The sequence below is a fragment of the Grampus griseus genome, assembly GCF_964374135.1.
Source record: "Grampus griseus genome assembly, chromosome: 16".
NCBI classification, from domain to species: domain Eukaryota; kingdom Metazoa; phylum Chordata; class Mammalia; order Artiodactyla; family Delphinidae; genus Grampus; species Grampus griseus.
The window spans coordinates 70,169,379-70,194,143 of record NC_139010.1 but is presented as its reverse complement, the minus strand read 5'-3'; the positions used below and the strand labels follow the sequence as shown (position 1 = coordinate 70,194,143).

Here is a 24,765-nt window from a genome sequence, read left to right as displayed (position 1 = left end):
GGACAATTGTCCAGTTGAAAGAGAGCTGACAGGAGCTTTATAACAATTTTACGAAGCTCCTTCTAAGATTGAACTGTTAAACCTATACTTCCCATTGGGTTTAGTGTTCAAAGTATTACTGACACTAATTTTTATGAATCAAGTCCTGGAAAAAGCCAAGATACCTGAATCGAAATACACACAATGGAAAACTCAGATGTTAATTTTATTGTGCTATAAATGAAACAGTAGGTGTTCTCACGTATAAGGTTTGTAGTTTGCCAATATATTCATTATCAGAGCTTTAAATTCCCATCAAGTTGGTGGGTTTTCTGTTACTTTTTTTTCCTGAGCAAAATAATTCCATTTAAAAATTTTGTAACAAGACATAGACCCTCAATTTACTTAAGATTAGTGCTTCTTTAATGATCAAAATCATTTTGCCATGTTAGAGGATGCTTTTCTGGAACAAGACATCTGGGAATACAAATCCAAAAGAAAACCCAAACAAGTACATCCAAATAATTGCTCTGAGAATATTCCAGAATCTGTTGAGAAAGCAACAGATGGACAATACCAGTCAAAACGAAACAGAAATAAAAAAAGAACTGTAAAAGGTAAAAAGAAGGTTAAGGCCCCCGAAACGTGCCTTGGAGAAACAGACAGTCAGACTTCTGTCGCTTCCAGTCAGAACTCTAGTTGTGGAGACGGTATTCAGCAGTGTCAAGACAGGGAGGCCACTCCAGGAAAGCACTGTAGGACTCACAAAAACAAACACGTGTCTCCGAAGATACGACCAGTTTATGATGGGTACTGTCCAAACTGCCAGATGCCTTTTTCCTCGTTGCTAGGTCAAACACCTCGATGGCATGTTTTTGAGTGTTTGGATTCCATACCAGTCTCCGAAACAGGTAAGATTCCAAAAAAGATAGTGGACTCTAACTAGTCAAAAAGACTTGCATTAGGTCAGACATATCAGTCCAGTGAAACAAGCCAGGTAAGCAGTAAACCAAAAATGAGATGAGATGCTCAAAGTATAAATGACTTAACCGTAGAAGGAAACAAGGTAATGCATTGTTATGCTTCTTGTGAAGGGTAAAAAGATAACAGTCAATTCAAGTTGCAAACTTGAAAACAGTATAAATGCATTTTACTATTTCATAAGAGTCCCTAAAAATCTGTGATTTTTCATAAATGTTAATTGAGCACATATTATGGTAGATATTTTCAGCTGCATAAGGTAGGTGGTATTGACATCTGATAGATGAGGGTTCTTAAAAGCTAACCAACTTGCCCATTTTGTTATCTTTTATGAAACAAACTTTTAGAGAATCATGAATGTAGTCCAGCCTTCTAAATACGGCTGTGTTGGGGTCATCATGCTAATGGACAGAAAGAAGAACTAGGAAGGAGTGTTTGGTTATTAAGATTCTAATAAATAAAATTGTGCCAAATGAGAACTGAAGTAATACTATGTTTCTGTTATCATTTAAACTATATAATAAATATCATGTTTAATATGTAGAAAATCCTACTTGTAGTATATGGAGAATGGATGGTTATTGATGATTTGATTATTTAAAAGTTATATATACCATACATAAATTTTTAAATCTCAAAGAATCAAAATTCATTAAAATAAAAATAATATTCAGTATGGCTTTCGTGTTAACTATGATTCAGAAGACGTTTTATTATTAACTTCTAGTTCTCATTTTAAAGTACTGCATGAAGATGCAAAATAACTTAAAAAAAATTGGCACCAGCCTTATACAACCGAGAAAGCCTCATCAAATGCTAGTAATTTGTTTTTCAGTGGCTTGAAAGTCAGAAATGGCCGCTGGAATCCCGTGGTGAGCACTCAGGGTGAAATATCTTATAGATGAAGCTACCTCAAAGAGTTTTTCTCTTGGTTTTTTCACTGATTAAACTCCTTTGAATGGATAATCTCAGGTGGATTCTTCTTGAATTGAATTTTATTCTATAACATATACTTTTATGAGGTGGGTTTTTAAGCAATGAAGTCTCCAGTTTAATGTGACATCTTTTTGCGGGGGGAGTGGATCATTTTTTGACAGGCCTGAAAATGAACATACAAGGGGTAGGGTATGCCAAGATGCTTTACAGACTGTTTCTCAGTCATAAAGGTATGACAGGGAATAGTTTCCAGATTATTAAAGCCTTATTATTAACCAGTTTATCAAACTGAATTTCAAATCTTAGAACAGAACCTAAAATGTTTAGAACAGCTCTAATTAAGATTGCTATTACTGTTTCATATACAGTGTGAATATTAAATAATGGAACCTAATTTGGTACTGCAACTGTCATACATATGTGTTGCCTGATAAGACAAAAATTGAGGTAGAACTTTGGTCTGTGAGAGACATACCAGCCTTCTCTACTCTTTATTGCTTGAGCAATAGGGACGGAGTGAAACTGATGGGATCAATTTGTAGCACCTGGTTCAGAAATACCTAGTTCAAGCATGACATGCATTTTGGAGGAGCTCATATTTGTGAAAGTTTTTAGTGGGGAGAAAAAGGTGTTAGTCTTAAATAAGACTAACAATAAGACTAAGAGAGTATTTGAAAAGAAATTTAAAAGAATATATTGATTTAAAAATAATAACTAGCACCTTGCAAAACCATACTGGATTACTGTTACTGTGTGCTGATTTTTTGTTTATATAATGATAGCTATTGTCCTAAGGCCTCAAAGTTGGACTGATGACTTTCCACTTACATGTTAATTTATAGCGCTAATACTGTCAAAGCTTAGTCTGTGCTTTGATCCGGTAATACTTTTTTCTTTATTAAAATTTTCAGAGTGTCCTGATGCTCTTCAGTGTTCCTCAACAATTCCTTCTCATTACAAGAGATACACTCATCACCTGCTAGCTCAAAGCAGGGCTGGTAATAGTCCTTTCAGCGATCCATCCCATGAGTCAGGTGGGAGTTTCAGTGAGACTAATTCAGGCTTTCTTTGTAAGCGTAAGGAAAGATGGTCTCCATATCAGAAACAAACAGATAACTTAAAAAAAAATGTTTCAACTGATCCCTTGTTAGTGACACAATGTCTAAGAAAATCTCAGTCTCCAACTGAAACTAATAAAAAGGTTTCCTCTTCAACAAATAGCCAAACTTCCCAACAAGTCCCACAATTTACAGAACTTGTTAATAATGACAAACTGGTAGGATTTGGTTTGCCTCCTGCTGAAGAATTAGACAGTCAAAACAGCCCAGAACACATAAATTTGACATTGCCAGAAAATGACTTTAGCAACTGTGAAATCTCCTATTCTCCACTTCAAAGTGATGAAGAAACTTATGATACAGATGAAAAGCTGGATGATTCACAACAGGAACTATTTTTTACAGAAAGCTCTAAAGATGGCAGCTTAGAAGAAGATGAAAATAGCTCCACTTTGTCTAAAAAACTCCATGACCCTTTACTGAAGGACCAGGAGGAGAGCTGCCCCGAAGTGGATAGCTTCTTAACTCAGGATAAATACGATGAAGAATTGTATAAATGCAACACTCTAAATGATTCGTCTCAACTTACTTTCCAAAATAAGAGTATTATTTTACGTGATGATCCAGCATATACTGATGATTTTATATTGTTTCCACCTGCATTAGCAGAGAGGTTTACTTCTCCTAGTTGCCAAGCTACTAAAGCAAAACCTGATGAGCCAGAATTTCACTCATCTCAGTCAAATAAACAGGTAATTGAAGAATCAGCTGTTTACAATCAAATTTCTCTTCCCTTACTTAAGGGTAAAATGTCAAAACCTTTTGAAAGCCAGGGAGGGGGGTGTCATTCTTTCCAACCAACCCAAAGTAAAACTAGAGAATTATCAAGTAAGAATTTCAATGCTAAGCACAATACGAACTCAGCATGTTTCTGCAGAAAGGCATTAGATGGTATGCTGGACAGTAAAGTTACAGCTTTAAATACAGCGATATTTTCTAGTACACCTACTGCTGCTAAGTCTTTGAAAATATTGCTATCTGACCCTAAGTGTAACGCATCACAACCTTCTACTAAGGTAATGAAGCAAATGGATATAGGTGTGTATTTTGGACTACCACCCAAGAGAAAAGAAGAGAAATTGCTGGTGGAAAGTGCATTAGAAGGGATGAACTTAAATACAGTTGTAAGTCCTAATGAAAAGAGGTCCCGGCAGCGCAAGAGGAAAACAGAAAAATCTTTAAGTGATTTAGAATTAGAGGCAAATAATTTAAGTGAGAGTCAGCCCTCTGTGGAACTTTCTCGTAAGAGGTCACAGCATCAAAGAAAGAGACTTAAAAAGTCAGATACATTGCAGGAAGGAGTACATCAGAAGAATTCAGGTCACCGTAACAAGACAGAACCTGGAACAGTCAAGTTAAGTAAAGACAGAGTCTTCGTAAAATCAGCTCATGGCAGGCTGCAGAGAGGGAACACGAAAATCCCAGAGTCCTCGAATGCAGGAGAATTAAGGAAAAGGACATGTCCATTCTATAAGAAAATACCTGGTAAGTTGAAATATCAAGGCTTCCTATATCTACGAGGATGCAACTTTTTTGTATTACATGTTCATTGCCCATGTTATGTGTGTGTGAAACAATTTTTTTGTGTGTTTACTTTTTATACCTCATTGACCTGTAACAGACTTTTTTTCCTATTTAATCTTTTTTACTCCAATTCAGCAAACTTTTATTAAACATATTTTATATATAAGGTACTATACTATTTAGATAGATATTACAGATCTGACAAAGATTCATATAGATCAGCTTAATACAGAAGGAGGAAAGGCTCTCTGTAAGTAACCATAATAACAGCTTCTAAGCACTTAAGAAAAATGCAAGTACTAAATAGCTTCGAAGAAGGAAAATGTCACAGGTTATGCAGGTCATAATAAATGCTAAACATTTTTAAACCATATCATAACTTAGTTTCTCAGTCTTTTCATGTTCTTATAATTTCTCATGTCTTCATAGATGAGTTAGTAGGAAAATGTGTCGTAAAATGAATTTTATTATTGAAGAAAACAGGTACCCTTCTTCTGAAAAGAATATAAAACTGCCCAAATATACTTGGTTTCAGAAAAAAATTTTAATATGCTTTTTTGATATTCTAAATCTATTCAGTATAATTTGTTCAAAATATTTATGTAAAGAAAAGCATTTATGTACATCATAGTACCAGTTCTGTTTTTAATAATTATTTTGATTAATTTTCTGTATTTTAAGTGAGCCCAGAATTAGTGGGCCACGTGTGGATAGGTCTCCGTAGAATTGTGGAGGTATGTTTATGTACCTGCATATCACAGTCAGCGCACTTGTTTTTTCTCATGAACAAATTTCAGAACAGCTCAATCTTTTTTATTTATTTTTTTCATTATTGCTCCTCTAGGGAGCCTGTTTAGGCTTTTTGTTTGTTTGTTTGTTTCCCTTCCTCCTCCCCACCTCCCACAATGAAATTCAAATACTACAGATACCCTGTTTATCTGTTATTGTACTGTGGCCCTTTGGAGGGCCATTAGATTATTTTTGTCCCTTAGGAGCATACCAATATCACCCCCATTGAGAATTCATGTTTTAAAATAAAGTTAGCATTCTCCTTTTGCTGTTTTGCAGAAGTAAAGGATTTTAGGTGCCCAGTAAGTATTGTGAAAACATTCAGCAAAACAAAAAAGTAACTCATTTGTAGCTAGTATTTTTAATTTTTTTGTACAGTTATTCATTAAAAAGCCTATACCGGGATATTTAATGGAAACTTATAAGACTCATTTTCATCTCTAGTATCACCTTTTGCTGAATTTATGTGGTGTAGATTTTTAAATTAAAATGTAAAGTTAAGTTGGAAATGAGATGTAAAGGTGTCAGAGGGTTTGCTATATAAGCAAATTGGGTTGCTTTTACTTAGTTAGCTATCGCTCAAGCAGCTGTGTTGGTGTTTTCATTGTAGGAACTGGCTTTACAGTCGATGCCTTTCGGTATGGATTGGTTGAAGGTTGCACGGCCTATTTTCTCACACATTTTCATTCTGATCATTATGCTGGATTGTCTAAAAACTTCACGTTTCCTGTTTATTGTAGTGAGGTAAGTTTTAGTATTCTAAATCCTGAATTTGTAGAATGCAGCGAATTTCTAACCAGTCTGGTTAAAAAAAGGTAATTAAGATTGTAAGATCTATCATTCTTCTAGAAAATATATGAAAAAACAGACTCCACATTGAGATTCTAAAAGTAAATGAGTTATTGTCAATAGTTACAATAGATTTTTTAAATTATGCTTTATTATGTGGAAACAATAAAAGGTGAGCATTTTAATGTGTATTACTAAGGGCTTTGGCTAGAATTTGATTTTATCCTCAAGCATTCTTGAATTATCTTCTTTTTATTAATGAAGCAGCTGAGGCTTGGAGAGGTTAAGTGGCATGCCCCAAGTCACAGAGCTAGTAATGGCAGAGCCAGAATTTGAATGCAGGTCTGTCTCATTTCAGAGCAAGGCAGAGGGAAGAGGAGAGAGCCTTCCAGGTAGAGAAGAGTTTGTGTAAAGGCACAGACACCTAAGAAGTATGCCCATTCCAGGAACTTCAGATAATTCAGAATCACTAAAGACAAGATAGGGAATAACAGGAGATAAATCCACAGAAATGGGTAGGGGCCAGATCATGAAGGGTTTTGTATGACATGATGGGGATAATGGACTTTTTACAGGTGAGGGAGCATCAGTGACAGTGTTTAAGCAGAGTTGTGACACAGTCATTTTAGAAAGTTCTTCCTGGCATTCTGGAGGGTTTACATGAGTATAAGTGGGAGAACCAGGAGATTATTAAGATATTTGGGTTCTAAACTAGATATGAAATAAAAGACATATTTAATGTTTTAATGTATCAGCAATAAGCACATCCTGTTTTGCAGATAACTGGCAATCTGTTGAAAAGCAAACTTCACGTGCAAGAACAATATATCCATCCATTGCCAACAGACACTGAATGTATAGTGAATGGTGTCAAGGTTGTTTTGCTAGATGCCAATCAGTAAGTATTAAAGTTACCTTAGTAATACCCTATTTTTAAATATTCAAAAGGAAAACACATTGCATGGTTATTTAAGAACTTTTTATTGGAACTATTATGCTTGATATTTCATAAATGTCTTATTTAAGTAAGATAAGAAACAGTTAAGTAAAGTGTGTTTCTCCTTTTGAAAAAAAATGTACCCAATTACAGGATCAAAGATTAAACACAGAGAGATTCTCTAAGTGTTCTCTAACCCATTTTTTAATGCAGTTTAAATTACTATGCTTTACATGAGGCTCCATCTTATTTTTTTTTTAAATCTTTTAACATATTGCTGCTGTTCTTTAAGAGATAACCTTTTGCCATTTTCTTTAATATCACTTACATAAATTAACAGCTGGTACAAATTAACAGCTGGTACTCCATTCAGATTCTAGAGGGTTTTTTTTTTTCCTTTAAGAAATCCTTTAGGTTTTTGATACTAAAGTCTTGGAAGATTTTTTTCTTGGAAATTGGTTTTCTTTTTCCCTCATTTTTTTAAATGTAAAGTACTGTCAGGATTCACATTGCCAAAATGTAACTGTCAGTCAGCTATGCATCTTTGTAATTTCCATAGAATGTTAGCCTTATGTCCCTTAGAGATCATAGATGCCTAGAGAATTAAAATTAAGACTAAACCTAGGTTTCCTAAAATCCAGGCTTGTTATTTTTTCCGGTTGCCTATAAGTTTTTGTCTGCTAACTTCGCTGCTGTTTATTGTTTTAATCACCAATTATGATAACTCAGGTTCTGATTTTTTTTTTTTGGTCAACTTTATTGAGGTACAATTTACATAACTAAAATGGACCCATTTTAAATCTTTGCTGAATTTTGACAAAAGTAAACACCCATGTAATTCCCACCACAATAAAAATATGTAAAATATTCCCCACCACAAAAGTTTTCTTTGTGTTCCTTCCCAGTCAATCCCCAACCCCGACTCTGACCCAGGAAACCATTGATGTGTTTTCTATGACTGTGGATTAGATTTGTCTTTACTAGGGATTCATCTAAATGAAATCATATAGTATCTTCTGTTTTGTATCTGGCTTCTGTCACTCCTCATGTTTTTGAGATTCATTCATGCTGTTGTGTGTTCCTTTTACTTACTGAGTACTATCTATTGTATGGACACAATACAATTATTTTTTCCATTCACTTCTTGTTGGACAACTGATTTTTGTTTATTGATCTTGTGTCCTGAGACCTTGCTAAGCTTGCTCATTAGCTGTTGTAGGTTTTTTGTAGATTCTTGAAAATTTTCTACATATGTCATCCACAAATAAAGATGCTTTCGTTTTACTTCTTTCTTTCCATTTAGAATGATATTTTTTCTCTTATTTATTGTACGGGATTATGCCTTCAATACAGTGTTGAATAGGAGTGATGTGAGCAGACATATTGCCGTGTTCTCGATCTTAAGGGGAACGCTTTCAGTCTTTCTCCGTTAAGTATGATGTTTGCAATAGGGTTTTCATAGATGCCTTTTATCAGGTTGAGGAAAATCCCTTCTATTCCTATTCTGCTGGGAGTTTGTAATCGTGAATGGGTGTTGAACTTTGTCAAATGTTTCTCTGGCATCTATTGAGGTGATAATACAACTTTTGTCCTCTATAATGTTAATGGGGTAAATGACAAAGATGGACTTAAACCAGCCTTGCATTACTGAGATAAACCCCACTTGGTCTTCATGTATTACCCTTTTTCAAAATATATAGCTGGATTTGATATGCTAATATTTTGTTAAGGAATTTTGTGTCTGTTTTAAAAAGTATATGGGTCTATAGGGTTTTTTTTAAACTACACTTTTGTCTTATTTTGATATCAGAGTAATACTGCTCTCATGAAATATTCCTTCCTCTATTTTCTAAAAGGTGTCATGTAGTAATTATTATTATTTCTTCCCTAAGAGTTTAGTGGAAAATCTCTAGTGAAGTCATCAGGGCCTGAATTTGGGAGTCAGGGAGATAAGGGGAAGTTTTTAATTACAATTGTAATTATTTCCTGTGTTTTCCTAGAATTTAAAATGAAAATTCTCTGTGTTTCGGCAGTAATTTCCAAACCCCATTGTGTCAGGGGTCCCCAAGACCACCTTGAGGCTCAGTGGTTCACCAGATGGACTCACAGGACACAGAAAAGCTGTTTTATTTGTGGTTACAGCTTATCACAGTGAATGGATACAGATTAAAATCAGCAAAGGGAAAAAGGCAAATGGAGGCAAATCCAGGAGAAACCAGGTGCAAGTTTCAAGGTGTCCTCTTCTAGTGGAGTGGCACAGATGTGCTTAATTCTCCCAGCAACAGTGTGTAACAACACATAGGAGGTGTGGCCAACCAGGGAAGCTCAGTTGAACCTTGGTATCCAGGGGTTTTATTGAGGGTCAATCATGTACACATGCAACACCCATGTTGATTGACCTGGGGTACTTAGACGCCAGTCCCCTAGAGCAAAGACAGATATTCACCATAGATCACACTGTTAACATAAACTATCTTATCAAACTAGTAACACATGGCCCAATGTGTCAGGCATACAAAACACTCTTAGCAGGCAGAATATTTCAAGGACTCTAAACTTATCTCCCAAGGGCGAGCCAATGACTATTCCTAAGGACAGGCCTTTCTTGGGGACCTGTGGAGTTTGCACAACACTGGCCTGCTGAATTAACCCTTTCCTGCACACCATTTTTTGTGTGTGTGTGACATAAACTTCCTTAAGTTAAAATGCTACATACCTTTGTAGTACAATGCTATGTCATTGTGGTCAGCTAATAAAGTATATTAATTTGTTGATATTGAAATGAACACTCTTTCTTTAGATGCTTTGCCTGTGTTAAGAATATTCCTTTGAAATGTTTGTGTTCAGCTGTCCAGGTGCTGTCATGATCCTTTTTTATCTTCCTAATGGTTATGTCATACTACACACTGGAGACTTCAGAGCAGATCCCACCATGGAACGTTCTCTTCTTGCAGGCCAGAAAGTCCACACGCTTTACTTAGATACAACGTAAGAGAAACTTTGTTTGTGTACTTCTTTTTTCCACCAACAGCATTTGCCCTGCATGTTATGAATAATTTGAACTTTTGCTTAGGTAATCAAAATGATGGCTTACTGTCTAATTATCATTTTAAGTATTAGGTGGATGCTGTTTGAAAAAATATATACTTAAGAACAAATTTTGGATTGCATGGCTTAACTGACTCCAGCTCAATTTTTTATGTAATATCCTTTTGAAAATATGGTTTATGTAAAAACCTTGCTACTGAAACAAGGATGAAAAATTCGGGAGCAAACTTTAGGAAAACGCCCTTTAAAGTTATCCTTTCAAAGTGTCTGTAACTATTAAGCATGATTGTGAAGAAAAAAACAGAGAATGAGATTCTGTCTGAATATTCAAACTTACTTTGTTCCTTTCTCCAAAAGGTAATCTATAAGTGGCAACCTTGAATTCCTAAGTGCTACATAATAGTATAAGCTATTATCTTCTTTTATATATTGAAATACCTCATCAATTGGTCAGAAATTATGTTAACCATTTCAACCTGTTTCAAGAAGAAGTGAGTTTGGATGGCATATCTTAGTAAGAGATGGTCTTTCCACAACCAGTTTTCTAATACTATAGTTAATTCTTCCATTCACCTAAATACTAGGTGAACTAAGAAAATAATTTTTTTTAAACTTTGTTACTTAATTCTACATACAATTCTGGATTTCTTTGTGAGTATTTATAGGAGAAAGGACTAAGTCTTTTCTTAATAATAAGAATTATGGCTGAACAGCAAAAACAATTTTGAAAATTGGAAAAATACTTCTTTAATGTGTGTACTTTATGAGATTTTTCGTGAAAAAGTGCTTAATTTTCATCTCAAATATCTATAACTAATAGCGTTAATTTTTCATTGGGTGTTACTGTATTGAAGTAGACCCAACTGGATCTGCCGTAGTCCCATGATACTGTATATATTTCTATATCTCCTAAAAGAAAATAACAACCAGATGAATATTAACTGTTTGATTTAATGCTACTTCACCAAATTCATGTTCAGTTTCATTATCTTAAAATACATATATATTTTTTGGGCTTCCCTGGTGGCGCAGTGGTTGAGAGTCCGCCTGCCGATGCAGGGGACACAGGTTCGTGCCCCGGTCCGGGAAGATCCCACATGCCGCGGAGCGGCTGGGCCCGTGAGCCGTGGCCGCTGGGCCTGCGCGTCCGGAGCCTGTGCTCCGCAGCGGGAGAGGCCACAGCAGTGAGAGGCCCGCGTGCCGCAAAAAAAAAAAAATATATATATATATATGTATATATATATAATTTTTTTAACTAAATCAGAATTCTTTAGTCCAAAAAGATAATCCCTATAAATCATATTTCCTTTGATAGGGATTGGGGTTAAAAAAAAAGATATTAAGGCTTATAATTCATAGCTAAAATAGCTACCTAGAAATATTCTTGAAGGAAAAAAAATGCAGTTTCTTTATTTGAGGGTTATAAAAGAAATAGAATTAAAAAGGTATATTGAAATGTATAGTTCCATCATAAATAATCAATAGCTGGTAACAAATATTTTAACCACAGGCACTGGTGAGATAACTGCGGTGGTGTTAATGTACTATACTGCTGTTGTACGTAATTTTGCTAAAGCTTGTTTTCTAAAATAGCATCCAACTTAATGCTATGACTTTCTTGTTGTTCTTTTAATAAGTACCATATTTCCATATTACAGATATTGCAGCCCAGAATACTGTTTTCCGTCTCAGCAAGAGGTTATCCAGTTTGCCATCAACACTGCCTTTGAGACTGTAACTCTAAACCCACGTGCTCTTGTTGTCTGTGGCACTTATTCTATTGGAAAAGAGAAAGTCTTCCTAGGTGGGTGGTAGCTGTAGCTAATTTACTGTATTCTAAAGATCAGATTCTTTTTGCATAAAGCCCTTTCAGGCTCTGTTCTTTCAGTTGATATTTATTTCCTGAAACAGTTCAATATTACCTTTGAGGTTGAAAGAAAAATTTGGTAGAGTTTGATTCATTTAAATTTTGAAAGCCTTAACTTAATGGAAACATTTGATAAGTATGTTTACGGTAGCCTTTATATCTGCAAAATGTTTATAGAGCAAAAGTCCATGCTACATTAGTATTTTAGTGAACTTTGAAAGATGACTAGTGCATAGGTCTTTCACTGCATTCTTTGATGATAACCATCAATTAATTATTTTAGAGACCAGTTTTAGTTTTTGTTCCTAAATGATTTTTGGATATGTAACTGTAGTTTGTCTATATAGTATTGTACTATTTTGCAAAGTACTTCCATTTCTTCTTAACTGTGGTCCCATAATGTCAAACATTAAGACGTGAAATGATAAAGCTAAGGTTTTAACTCCTCCAAATTTTGTTTTTTCCCTCCTCTAACTCTTTCCATACATCTTATGCAATTTTTAAATACTAGGTCTTTAAAAATAAATTCTTGGCTTTCTCACAATTTATTCCACATAGTTAACTGACAAACCTGTTCAGCCTTTTTGAGATATTATGGCAAAAGTGTGAATGTTTTGAATTTCTTTTAATTTGGTTAAATTCTTATTTTAAAGTTAAGTTGTAATTTTATTTTTTTCATAAGCTGTAATTTTACTATTTTTAAACTTTTCCTTTAGCCATTGCTGATGTTTTAGGTTCAAAAGTGGGCATGTCCAAAGAAAAATATAGCACATTACAGTGCTTCAATATACCAGAAATTAATTCCCTCATCACTACAGACATGTGCAATTCGCTGGTTCACCTTCTCCCAATGATGCAAATTAATTTTAAGGTAAGCATTCAAGAGACATGTCTTTTTAGGATGAACTAGAAAAGGCAATCTGATGATTGTAAACTAGAATCCCATTTTACTTGCATTTAACGTAGAGGAATTCAGTTACAGTGGAGTCAAAGTAAACTTTGCCCTAGAAAATTTTTTAAGTGGAATTTTAAATGTTTTAAGTTTGTGTGTGTGTGCAGCTGTATAGAGTAATTCATATGCCCACCAGGCGTTTAAGAACTAGAGAACTGTCATAAAGGAAGAAACAAAAATAGAAAAGTGTGCAGCTCTCTGGTCATTCAAACATTCTGAGATTGTTCTCCATTCTTCCTGGATGAGTAGGGAAATGAGTGGAGAATTCTAGGGAGTTCTTACTTTTCTTCAGGTCTATTCTGTATAATATTAAGCCACTATAACATTGATATACGTTGAAAATATACTGGTGAGGATTAAATGAAACAGTAGAAGTGAAAGAGAAAGTTCTAGTGCTAGTTCTGAGATATAAATTAAGATACATATGACATGACCTCCCTGTGATTTATGTGGGCTCATTTGTCAGATTTATTCAGATACTAAGATTCATTCCATTTGCTAACGTTTTGACACCTTGCAATGGAATACATCAAACCTATGTATTAAAAGTAATTCAGGGCTTCCCTGGTGGCGCAGTGGTTGAGAATCTGCCTGCTAATGCAGGGGACACGGGTTCGAGCCCCGGTCTGGGAGCATCCCACATGCCGCGGAGCAACTAGGCCCGTGAGCCACAACTACTGAGCCTGCGCATCTGGAGCCTGTGCTCCGCAACAAGAGAAGCCGCGATAGTGAGAGGCCCGCGCACCGCAATGAAGAGTGGCCCCCACTCACCGCAACTAGAGAAAGCCCTCACACAGAAACGAAGACCCAACACAGCAAAAATAAATTAATTAATTAATAAACTCCTACCCCCAACATCTTAAAAAAAAAAAGTAATTCAGAACATAATGTACACCAAAAAATATGTTTAATTTTGCTATAATGTTTATGAAATAACTTTTATGGAGCTTTTTGAAATAGCTTAGGTGTTGATTACTGTATCTGTCTTATAAATAATAACACTTACATTGTGTAAAGAAAATTAGGATTTTAGTTCTGTCCCTTGAGTAAGGAAATTCTCACTGATGTAACTACTCTTTTCATGAGATTATGGTAAAAATTTTATGGCCTATTTTCATGAGTATATAATTCATAAAAATGTCTAGGATAATCAAGTCATAGTGTTGTCCATTGGTGTTTAAGCCAGCTTTGCAAACATATGTTAAATTTGAGAGGCATCCAGTTTAATGGAGGCTAATGAGGATGTTGGTTAATTATAAAATGAACACTGATATCCTGCGGAGGGTATAGCATATTTTTATAATTTTTATAAAGATTACTTCATGCAATACAGCCTTATTTCCTGCTAACTTAGTTTCATTTGGACAAATTATCCATTTAGGGGGACAAAAGGGGTGGGGAAGTAAGAATATTATGGAAATGAAGGGACTAGACCTTTCCAAGAATAGTGTTTAAAAGTGCCGTATGCTGTGGAGAGGTCGTATGAGGAAAAAATGACCTGCACAAGAACTGTTTCAGTGAAGTGATGTTGGAGAAAGCCAGTGACAGCAGAGGGCTAAGGAATGAATGAGAAGGTGTACAGATGGCCAAGGAGCACATAAAAAGAGGATCAACACTGTTAGCCATCAGGGAACTGCAGATCAAAACCACAGTGAGACACCACTGTACACTCACAAGGATAGCTGTACTAAGAAAGACAGTGCCAGTTGTTGGTGAGGATATGGAGAAACTGGAACCCTCATGCGTTGCTAATGAGATTTTTAAGTGGTGCAGCTGCTTTAGAAAGCAGTTTGTTAATTTCTTTCAAAGTTAAACATGGAGTGACTATATGACCAGCGATTCCAGTCCTAGGTGTATGCCTAGGAGAATTGAAAACATGTGTCCACTTCTACACAAATGTTCACAGCAGCATTATTCATAATAGCAAAAAACTGGAAACAACTCAGATGTCCATCAAATGATGGATGGATAAACAAAATGTTATATATACTTAAAATAGAAATATTCTTCAGCTGTAAAAAGGAACGAATTACTGCTACATGCTACTATATGAATGAGCATTGAGAACATGCCAAGTGAAAGAAGCCAGACACAAAAGGCCACATATTGTGTGATTCCATTTATATGAAACATCCAGAATAGGTAAATCTGAAGAAATAAGTAGATTAGTGGTTTCCAGGGCTTGAGGGAGAGGGAATGGGGAGTGACTGCTAATGAGTAAAGTGTTTTATGGAGGGGTGATGAAATGTTCTAGAATTAGAAGTGGTGATGGTCATACAACTTTGTGGCTATACCAACAACCACTGAACTGTATGCTTAAAAAACACCCCAAAACCTGGCAGTTACCTGCTTTGAAGACAAAAAACAAAAAAAGGAATATCTGAAATCGTTGCCTGTATTATTTCCATTGTTTGTCACAGGTTGTTGGTATTGTTCAGTAGCCCTTCCCCTTCCTCCATGAAAGTGGCCAGATATTGATGACATTTTTTACAATTTCATATCTTCAGAACACAGACGGAGCAGAAGCTGACAGTTACCATAAGACTATATTTTAGTTAGTACTTAAAGCCAGTTTTTTTTACCAGCCAAAAATAGTTTTATCGTATCAGAGCTAATGACTTTTTTGTGAAAATGTAAACCTGATACAATTGTCAGGGTTTCTAAGGCAGGCTTGAAAGACTTAGAAACCCTATAAATGAAACCATTCGTGCTACCTAGTTCAACATCCCAAGTTCATATATGTAAGTATATAGTTTACTATCACCTCTGATTTAAACCTTATTCATGGGATGTGGCAAAACATTATAACAGTAATGTTATAAATGATTATTTGCATACTGAAAAAATAACTTTAGGGGCATCTACTGAATGCATTTTAATCACAAACTGGTTACCACTAAACAGAGAGACAAGTCATAGATCAGGGACTTTATGTTGACTAAATGATAATAAAATTCCTCATGATAGTAGTTCTGCAGTTGTGGTTAATGAAAGACTAGTGGCTGTCAGCAGTCTTCTCTGTGTGTTTGGCTTATATGATAATATCCTATGTTTTTGTTTGTGGTACAGATTAATGATGTTTTCATGGTAACTCTAATTTGTCTCATGAAAAGCATGAAATTACTTCTGAGTGGGTTCTCCCGAGTGTTTTAACAGAGGCAAATAAGAATGGATAAGTTTGATGACCTGCATTGATAGCTGGACTCTCAGTTTATGATATTATGTGTTTAATTGCGCTAAACCTGTTTCCTATTATTTCCTTTTCTTTGTGAGGACAGGAAGAGAGAGGGATTAGTAATTAAGCAAATAGTATTACGATAGATCTTAGACTAAGTAAGACAAAAATCTGAAAATTTGCAGGGCCGGGGTTATGGTAATGAAAACTTAGTTATATAGCTATATAACTTAAACTTTTTGGGGGGGGGTAGTAGTTGGTAAGAAATATGACTGTTTAATGGTAGGTATACAAATTAATAAAAGATCATTATTTGATGCAAAAGAGAAATCAAAGGGTTATTATTAATTTGTCAAGTGAAATCTTAATGTCTGATAAACACAGTAAACTGTTCAACCTTTAAATAGTAATCAAAAAGAAAAATTTTTAAAAAATGATGTGTTTGTCTTCTACCAAATTGGTGGACTTTTAAAAAAGGTAATATTCCTGTGCTGAGATTTAGAGAAATTGGCACTCTTCATCCACTTGGATAATAATGGAAAAGAGGGTAAATCCTCAACTATCTCCATTTCTAGAAATTTATGCTAAAAAATGAGTCCTTTCTGAAGAGATCAATCTGTAAGTTCCTAGGTGCTGATGGTATAATAGATGATGAGAGTCTTAAAAAGTTAGGAAAGGGTAGATGGTTTCCATTAAAAAAAAAAAAAAAAAGACTCAGAAGGTGGTGTTTATTGATGTCTTCCCCTTAGGCTGTAAACTTCCAAAAGGTGAAGGCTGTGTCTCACCACTCTGACATCAGCACCTGGTGTTAATACAGGAACAGATATTTATTGAACAAATGAATAGATGGATGAGTGAATTTGTCTTTATCATTTCTTCAGAACTTCCTACCAGCATCTTTTAAAAATTCAGTAGAGTATGTATGGTTAAAGAAGAAAAAAAAGACTTCTAGAAATCCAAGATGTTACTATATACACTTTAGGTTTTTTATTGTTTTAAATAAAATTAAAATTTTATTATAAATTTACACTAAGCCTTTGACACTCTGGGTTGAATCTTTAGCCCAAAAAGTATTAGAGTTTTTTTGTATCCCTCTTGTCATTGTTACATTTATCTGGATTTCTCTTATCTTTCAAAGGTTGAACATTTGTCATTGATTTTCTGAGAATCTTACCTAATGTCCTCACTAATGATGACCTCACTAATGATGACCTCAAGATTTATTAGCATATTACTTCTGATCATAGCACTGTGAAAAGTTTTGAAATTATTCTAGTTCATGCATAAAGGGTGAAAAGGAGTAAACACTTGAAAAGGGAACACTAGATACTATGCATCTTAAAATGTATGTCTGAGTTGAGTATAATGCCATTATAAAGTTATTTCCATATTTTATCCATCTGTCAGACCTCTACTGGTGTATATGTATGAGGATATGTTTGGATTGATGTTTACCAGTGTTAATATCAGTATCTCTCATAAGGATAGTATTAGATGCTAGTATCTCTAATATCCTAATAATTGTAGGATTTGGAGAGGTGTTTGTTTTGTTTGTTTTTGGTAGCTATCTGAATTGTAATTTTAAAACACATGATTACTTATCTTTAAAGTTGCCTCATCTTATTTTTCTCAGACTGTACTAAAACTTGTTTAACTTAGGTAAGTAAAGGGGAAAAGATTTTTTTTTTCGGTGATTTTATTTTTGGGGGGAGCACAGCACTAGGTTTTCCAAGTTAATGTTCACCAAGTGAAAACTCCGTGACTATGCCAATGTAACATTTTAATCATTCTGTTTTATTCCATATAACCCATCTTCACTGACCATTAAATAAATATCCTTTTTTTATTTAACAGGGTTTACAGAATCATTTGAAGAAGTGTGGTGGGAAATATGATCAGATTTTGGCTTTTCGACCTACAGGATGGACGCATTCTAACAAGTTAACTAGTATGGCGGGTATTATTCCCCAGACCAAAGGAAACATTTCAATATATGGTATAATTATTCAATTTTTTTACTCTTAATGTTTGTAATTACCTTACATTTTTTTTAAAAGCAGTAAAACTAAGATCCAAGGAAAAAGAGGCACCAAAGAATCTTTAATAATTTAACAGGTTCAAATCATTCCTCATGCTCTACACCTGTATCTTTAGTATGTTGTAAATGCATATAAGGGAGTATGACTAGTAAATAGACATTGACTAATACAGATCAGTCTGTATGTGTGATCAGTGACATGTAGGGGAGATTGTAGAACTACTTGAAAGGAGGGGTGGGTAGTGCCATTGTGTTCTGGAAGTTTAAATGACGCTGCGACATCAAGACAGGAAGACAGTGGATTAGATGTGATGACAGCAAGAGATACAGACTTGACTTTAATTTTTTCATCTTTGGAGGATGTTTACCATTGTCCTCAGAGATTGGCTTATTACAATAATGGCTGACGGAAACATTTTTGGATCCTAGTTTACTCAAAACAGGACCCTTTCTCCCTCTTTCTCTGAGGTATTTGATCTTCAGTAAAGAAGATGAAGAGATTTTTAGTACTTCATTTTTTTTTTTCCTTTTTATGTGTACAAAGCTTGGGAATGGAATCTGCTTACTTGCTGTGGAAATCAAGAGTCTTCTGCTTGTCATTCTTTAAATTTTACTCATATTTCTTCCAGAATTTTCCTGAAATCAATAGCTGGGCAAAGTGCTTAAAGGGAAGAATTGTTTAAAAAGAAAAGCCTACTTATAAATAAGAATCTATAGAAATGCCTATTATTAAGTGTCTACATAGCAAAGTAATAGAATTTTTTAATGTTCAAAAGTTTTTGTATCATTTTAATGTTTATTATTTGTAAAAGATACTAGCAAATTTTGTTATCAGAAAAAAGCACCAATGAATTTTTGGCAAAAATACTCTGGATTGCTTTCCTTTTCTCTTTTATTTTATTTTGGGCTTGTGCAGTTTTATTAGTTTGATTTTTAGTAGGCACTGTCTTTTGTGTTGCAGGGATTCCTTATAGTGAACACAGCAGCTACCTAGAGATGAAACGTTTTGTTCAATGGCTGAAGCCGCAGAAAATCATACCTACCGTGAATGTTGGCACCTTGAGATCCAGGCGCACAATGGAGAAATATTTTGAAGAGTGGAAGCTGGAAGCTGGATATTGATGTTACCTCAGAGGACTCAGAAGTAGTTAAGTAACTTAGGCCTAGCTTGTTAGTAGTTAAATCTTCAGTGATATGATATTTCACTTTATGTGAAAAACCTCATGAAGGTCATTCATACAGCTTATTTTCTCATTTACGTTTGAATAACATGTTCACAGTGCAGGACCTCTCAGCATCATCAATGATAATTGAGACTGGTCTGCCTAGTACCCTTGTTTCTTGCCCCTCCCTGTGGGGCTGTTGTATTCCGCATCCAACAGTAGGAGCGTAAACATAGGCAGGTTTGGGGACCAAAGGATTCATGATAATAAACTAGATTGAAAGCATTATATGTAAGTAATTACGTATCTTTAAAATTATTTAATATGGGGCATATTTTTATGAGATAAAGCTTTTCTATGATATGTATACTTAAATAAAAAATTGATCTTAAATTTGCCATAGTGTCGTTTGGTTTTTAGGATTTATAACTGACATTTATGCAATCTTATAAAATTTCAGTGACAGTAAGTCAAAATTTGACTCTGAAAAAGATGACTCAAAGAGACTAGACAACTACCCAGTAAATGATGGAGAAAAGTTTGCGGGAATAATGTTTATCTGAATTGTTTACTCAAGACATTAGATAAGTAAAAGTTTAGATTGCAATTCTTTGTTTGTTTGTTTGTTTTTGTTTTTGTGGTACACGGGCCTCTCACTGTTGTGGCCTCTCCCGTTGCGGAGCCGGAAGCGCAGGCTCAGCAGCCATGGCTCATGGGCCCAGCCGCTCTGCGGCATGTGGGATCTTCCCGGACTGGGGCACGAACCCGCGTCCCCTGCATCGGCAGGCGGACCCTTAACCACTGCGCCACCAGGGAAGCCCGCAATTTTTTCTTTTAAAGTGAGATTATATAATTTATTTATGAGTCTTGATCTCTCCAACAGAGATTAACTGATCCAAAATGAAAATTTGGGGCAATACATGTTAAAAATGTTTTTATAGGGTTTAAATAAGAAAATGGCTAGCATAATGAAAGTATGCATGTGTATATATGTGTATTCTTCCATTGCCTCTAATGAAATTAATTTAGGGATTCCTTAATGTTTTAATGGAAAATTATTTTCTGTGATGATTTCGGTCACCAGAAGAATAGTACTCTCCACGAACTTTATTTTCATAAACTTGGATTTTACTTTGTTATGGTGGTGTTAGTAGGGAATCATGTTTAGGGAAGGAAAAGCATTTGGGGCCCAGTAGTAATAAATCCAGTGTAACTATGTTCTGAGTTGATTTCAATTACATAGTTAAAATGTTTTGACTTCTTTGGGCTTGGTGTTTTAAACTTTTTATAAATCATTAATTAAGAGTTATAACTAGAAAAATTGCATGTAGTCGACAAATATAGGTATTTTTACCATAGAGGAGATGGCCAAGTCATTAAGGTCTTTTTTTTTTTTTGAGTAATAGTTTTTTCCTAGAATTGTCATTTTTCATTGGTAAAAAGATTTTTCATGATTTTGAATGTTTTGCTTTGGAATCCAGGCATGTTATTTAAAAGCAGCCTCAGCCATCTTATTTTCAAACACAAAAACATCTTTCTACACAATTAGCACCATTATGGCAGCTTGGAATGATTTGTTTTGCTGTTATTATTGCAGAATATGCAAAACCTCATTTAGGGACCATCCCAAATATGGGATTTATTTTACAAATAAGTCGCAACAACCGAACTTTTCAAGGCTCTGTTGAGAACTGTATGTGAAATTCTTAGTTCCAATAACCTAACACTTGGGTAGGTAAAAATGTTCAATTTTAAAGCAAAACAAAAGAAGAAAACAATCTACCATCAACCCAAAATAAATGGATGGCAGCTCTTGAACATCCTTACCATGTGTAGAGAAGAAGAAATAGAATTAAGCCAACAAAGGGGAAAATGCTTTACTATACATTACATGTATTCGGAACTTTTCAGAAAGCTCCTTTACACTCTTATCTAAACACTGAATTACCAGATGCACCGACACTTGACAGGATGTTTTCAAGTTCTCATGACTTTGATTTAATAGGAAAACCTTTTCCACTTGATGTCAATGCCTTTTATTTCTAAGTTATTTATCATTGACCCTGTATTTATTAATGTACCTAAATATGAAACTAGTTTTCAGAAAAACTAAATTATTGCTTTCTTCAGTTATTGAGTTATATTCTTGTGAACCAAATGCATTTAGAATTTCCTCATTTGGTCCTGAATAACCATCTATACTAGACTAGGGAACTCCAAGTACTAATACCCAAAATTATCTGTCTTGAAAGACTATTGATATTGCCTTGTAACTTTTCTGGTTGTTTTATTGCTGTTCATTCAGTTCATTTGGTATTGATCTTAGAAAAATTCCAAATAAGTTATCTGAAATCAGCAAAATCATAAGCTAATGGTTATAGTTAATAGAATGGTTTAGGTATGAGAATTCCTTCTAATCTGAGTAGTTGGAAGCTTTTAACTTGGTAATCATTTTGTATGCTAATTATATTTCAACTTTCCCTTAGTATCTACCCCTTCTCCAGAAAGTAGGCATACTCTTTTTGCTTAGGAACTCAATCCCCCATGATTGCACTGTTCTACTTTTGGTAAGCCAGAAATATTTTATAAAACACTTGTCATGGAGTGGACCAATTATACAACACCAAGTATAACACAAAATTATTCTTTTCTTAAACAGTCATAGCCAGGCCAGAACTAGGGTGAGGCAGGAGAGATGCCTAGAATGTAAAATTTAAAGAGGCAAAAGGTAAAAATCCTTGTTAAGGCTGACCCTGCACTTGCATGACCCTGAGAGTGAGTGTCTCCTTAAACGCTATTCTAGGAAATCTCTCTTGCCTCAACCTAGTTCCAGGTCCTGATTCGTAGCGCCTAATTATGTTTCTTTGCTATTTTGGTGAATCCAAAGTGGTTTTCTAAATAGAATATCGTTATAGCTTTGTTTTTAATATACATTGAAACATAAATATTGTAATCTGAATTTAGGAGAGTACATTTTCAAGAATTTCCAGATTCATCGATACAGAGCTAATTATACCAGCACCAAAACCCAGATTCCTTTGAGATCCTTCCGCTGGGGTATTGTAAACACTTTCAGGGCAGGGCTCATATCTTACTCATCTTATGATCTAGTACCTTTTTCAGTATGTGGTCTGGTTCAGAGACAGTTCTAACAGATGGTAAATGCTTGAATGAATCTTGAATAAACAGTGAAAAATCCATCTATGTTCTAAGAATCTGACTTCCAAAATTCTTTTACATGTTTTCCTCAGGTGAAAATAGTGTGATTCCAGAAGAACCACTAAAAATAAAAATATATTGAAACTACTCAGTTGATTGTTTGGGTATATTAACATGTCCATGACTTCAGTGTAGGAACAATTTAGAGAATAAAGTTTTATTTTTTGTCAAGATCTATCACTTTAGTTTAATTGTCACTAAAATCAGTCACTGAGTATTTGAATCCTCTCTCTTAGAACTTATTCTATCTGTTGAGTAACCGCTATGTGCCCCACACTATTCTTGGTGGTGTGTGGAAATTAAGAATAATTCAATCTAACAAGGATTTATTGAGTGATTATTCTGTGTAAGGTGAAGGGGGTATAAACATGTTCTTTGTTCAGGGATTCACACATAAATAAAATAGTCTCAAATGTCAGAAAAGTAGTATTAGGAGTGAAAGACATGTCCCTAGGCACCGTGACAAGTGGTATAATACCAAACACTTCAAAGGCAGAAATTAATTCTGATAAGGAAGAGTCCATAGAGAAGATGCCTTTTTACACAGTCCTTAAAACATTAACAGACCTTTCATAGGCTGGAGAGAAATCTAAGAGTTAACAGACCTTTCATAGGCTGGAGAGAAATCTAAGAGTTAACAGACCTTTCATAGGCTGGAGAGAAATCTAAGAGTTAACAGACCTTTCATAGGCTGGAGAGAAATCTAAGAGACAGCCAAGTCCTGGAGCTGTGACAGTGTAAGTTGTGCAAGAGGAGCTTTGAGCAATTCGTGTGTTGGCGTGTGGAGTTCAGACTAGAAGGAATAGGTGGAGGAAGATGGCACACAACTCTGATAACCCTACTAAGGAGTTTAGAGGTTATTCTGAAGAATATTGAGAGTTTTTGAAGATCTGGGGGCAGTCAACATATACCTATGTGTTGGAAATGAAGTAAAAGTGAGATAGATATTGATATATACACACTTATACATATATGAATATACACAGCTTGACAGGAGAACTGGGCTAAGCCTTGAACCTTGAGAAACACGATAATTATGGAATATCTGAGGTGTTGACATTTAACACAAAATCCTTGCCTTTGAGGAGCTTAGCATTTCCATAGGGGGCTGGAAAAAAAGCTAATATATGTAAGATAGTTAAGAGATAAATTAGTGTGGTTTTAGATCTTGAGAAAGGAAACTTTGGGTAGGTTGGAGTTGTATGAGCTAGTTGATGAAATAGGATACACGTGAAACTAGTTAAGAAACAAAACCGCATGTAAACAATTCATGAGTGATCAATTGAACTGGTCTTTAAGAAGTTCATTTAATTTAAATTAAACTTGGTTTATATAAGTGCTGCTGTTCTGTTTGGGACTACATTTTGTGGTTTAAATACCTATAAAGCTATTGTAGATTACATAGGGATTTAAAACACCTAAGAACACTATTTGTTTGTCCTAAATATGATAGACTTTTTTTCAATGAAAGGGGAAATTTCGTAAAGTCAAATTACATTACCTGTATAAGCCCTTCTGCTGTTTCAAAATGGAAAGCAAGGAGCTTAAGATCATAAAGCAATGCTCAAAGCAATGCTTTAATACACTATTAGATAATGTTATTAAACTGTTTTTTTTTAAGTTTGTTTGAAAGAACTGTTGTGGACTTCCTGCCAAGGCTCTGAGCTCTGATTAGGTATCACGTGGGATAAGCAGATAAAATTGTAAATGAACCAAAAGCAACAGTATCTGGAAGGGGAATAAAGGCCAAATACCCTTGTTTTGCTAAATCAGTCAGTTTTTTTTATTAGTGGCTTTTATCCATGGAAAGAGTGCTAAACTCTGTTTTGTTATGTTTTGGTTTTCTTTTTTTTTTTAATAGCTTTATTGAGTTATAATTCACATACCACCACATCACTTACCTATTTAAAGTGTACAATTCATTGGGTTTTGGTATACTTATGGAGTTGTGCAACCATTGCCACAATCAGTTTTAGATTATTTTTATCACCCCCAAAGAAATCCTATGCTCATTAGTGGTTACTCCCCAGGCATCTCCTCTCCTCCCCACCACCCAACTGACTACCACCCACCCCCTCGTCCTGGGCAACAACAAATCTTCCTGTCCCTGTAGATTTACCTATTCTGGACATTTCATATAAACAGAATCTAGTACATGGTCTTTTGTTATTGGCTTTTTTGACAATGTTTTCAAGGTTCACCCATATTGTAGCATGTATCAATGTAAGTATTCCATTCCTTTTTTATGGC

At 34.9% G+C, this 24,765-nt stretch overlaps 1 protein-coding gene across 1 annotated transcript; it reads left to right on the top strand.

Annotated features, from left to right (window-relative positions):
- Positions 1-424: 424 nt before the first annotated feature.
- On the top strand, positions 425-19,619 carry DCLRE1A (DNA cross-link repair 1A; the record flags this gene model as incomplete). The annotated part of the gene is made up of 9 exons (XM_082673030.1): positions 425-890; positions 2,808-4,499; positions 5,938-6,071; positions 6,896-7,014; positions 9,901-10,041; positions 11,760-11,905; positions 12,685-12,839; positions 17,950-18,091; positions 19,095-19,619. The coding sequence occupies 9 exons, from the start codon at positions 425-427 to the stop codon at positions 19,253-19,255; spliced, it is 3,156 nt and encodes a 1,051-aa protein (XP_082529156.1). The 3' UTR covers positions 19,256-19,619.
- Positions 19,620-24,765: the final 5,146 nt, after the last annotated feature.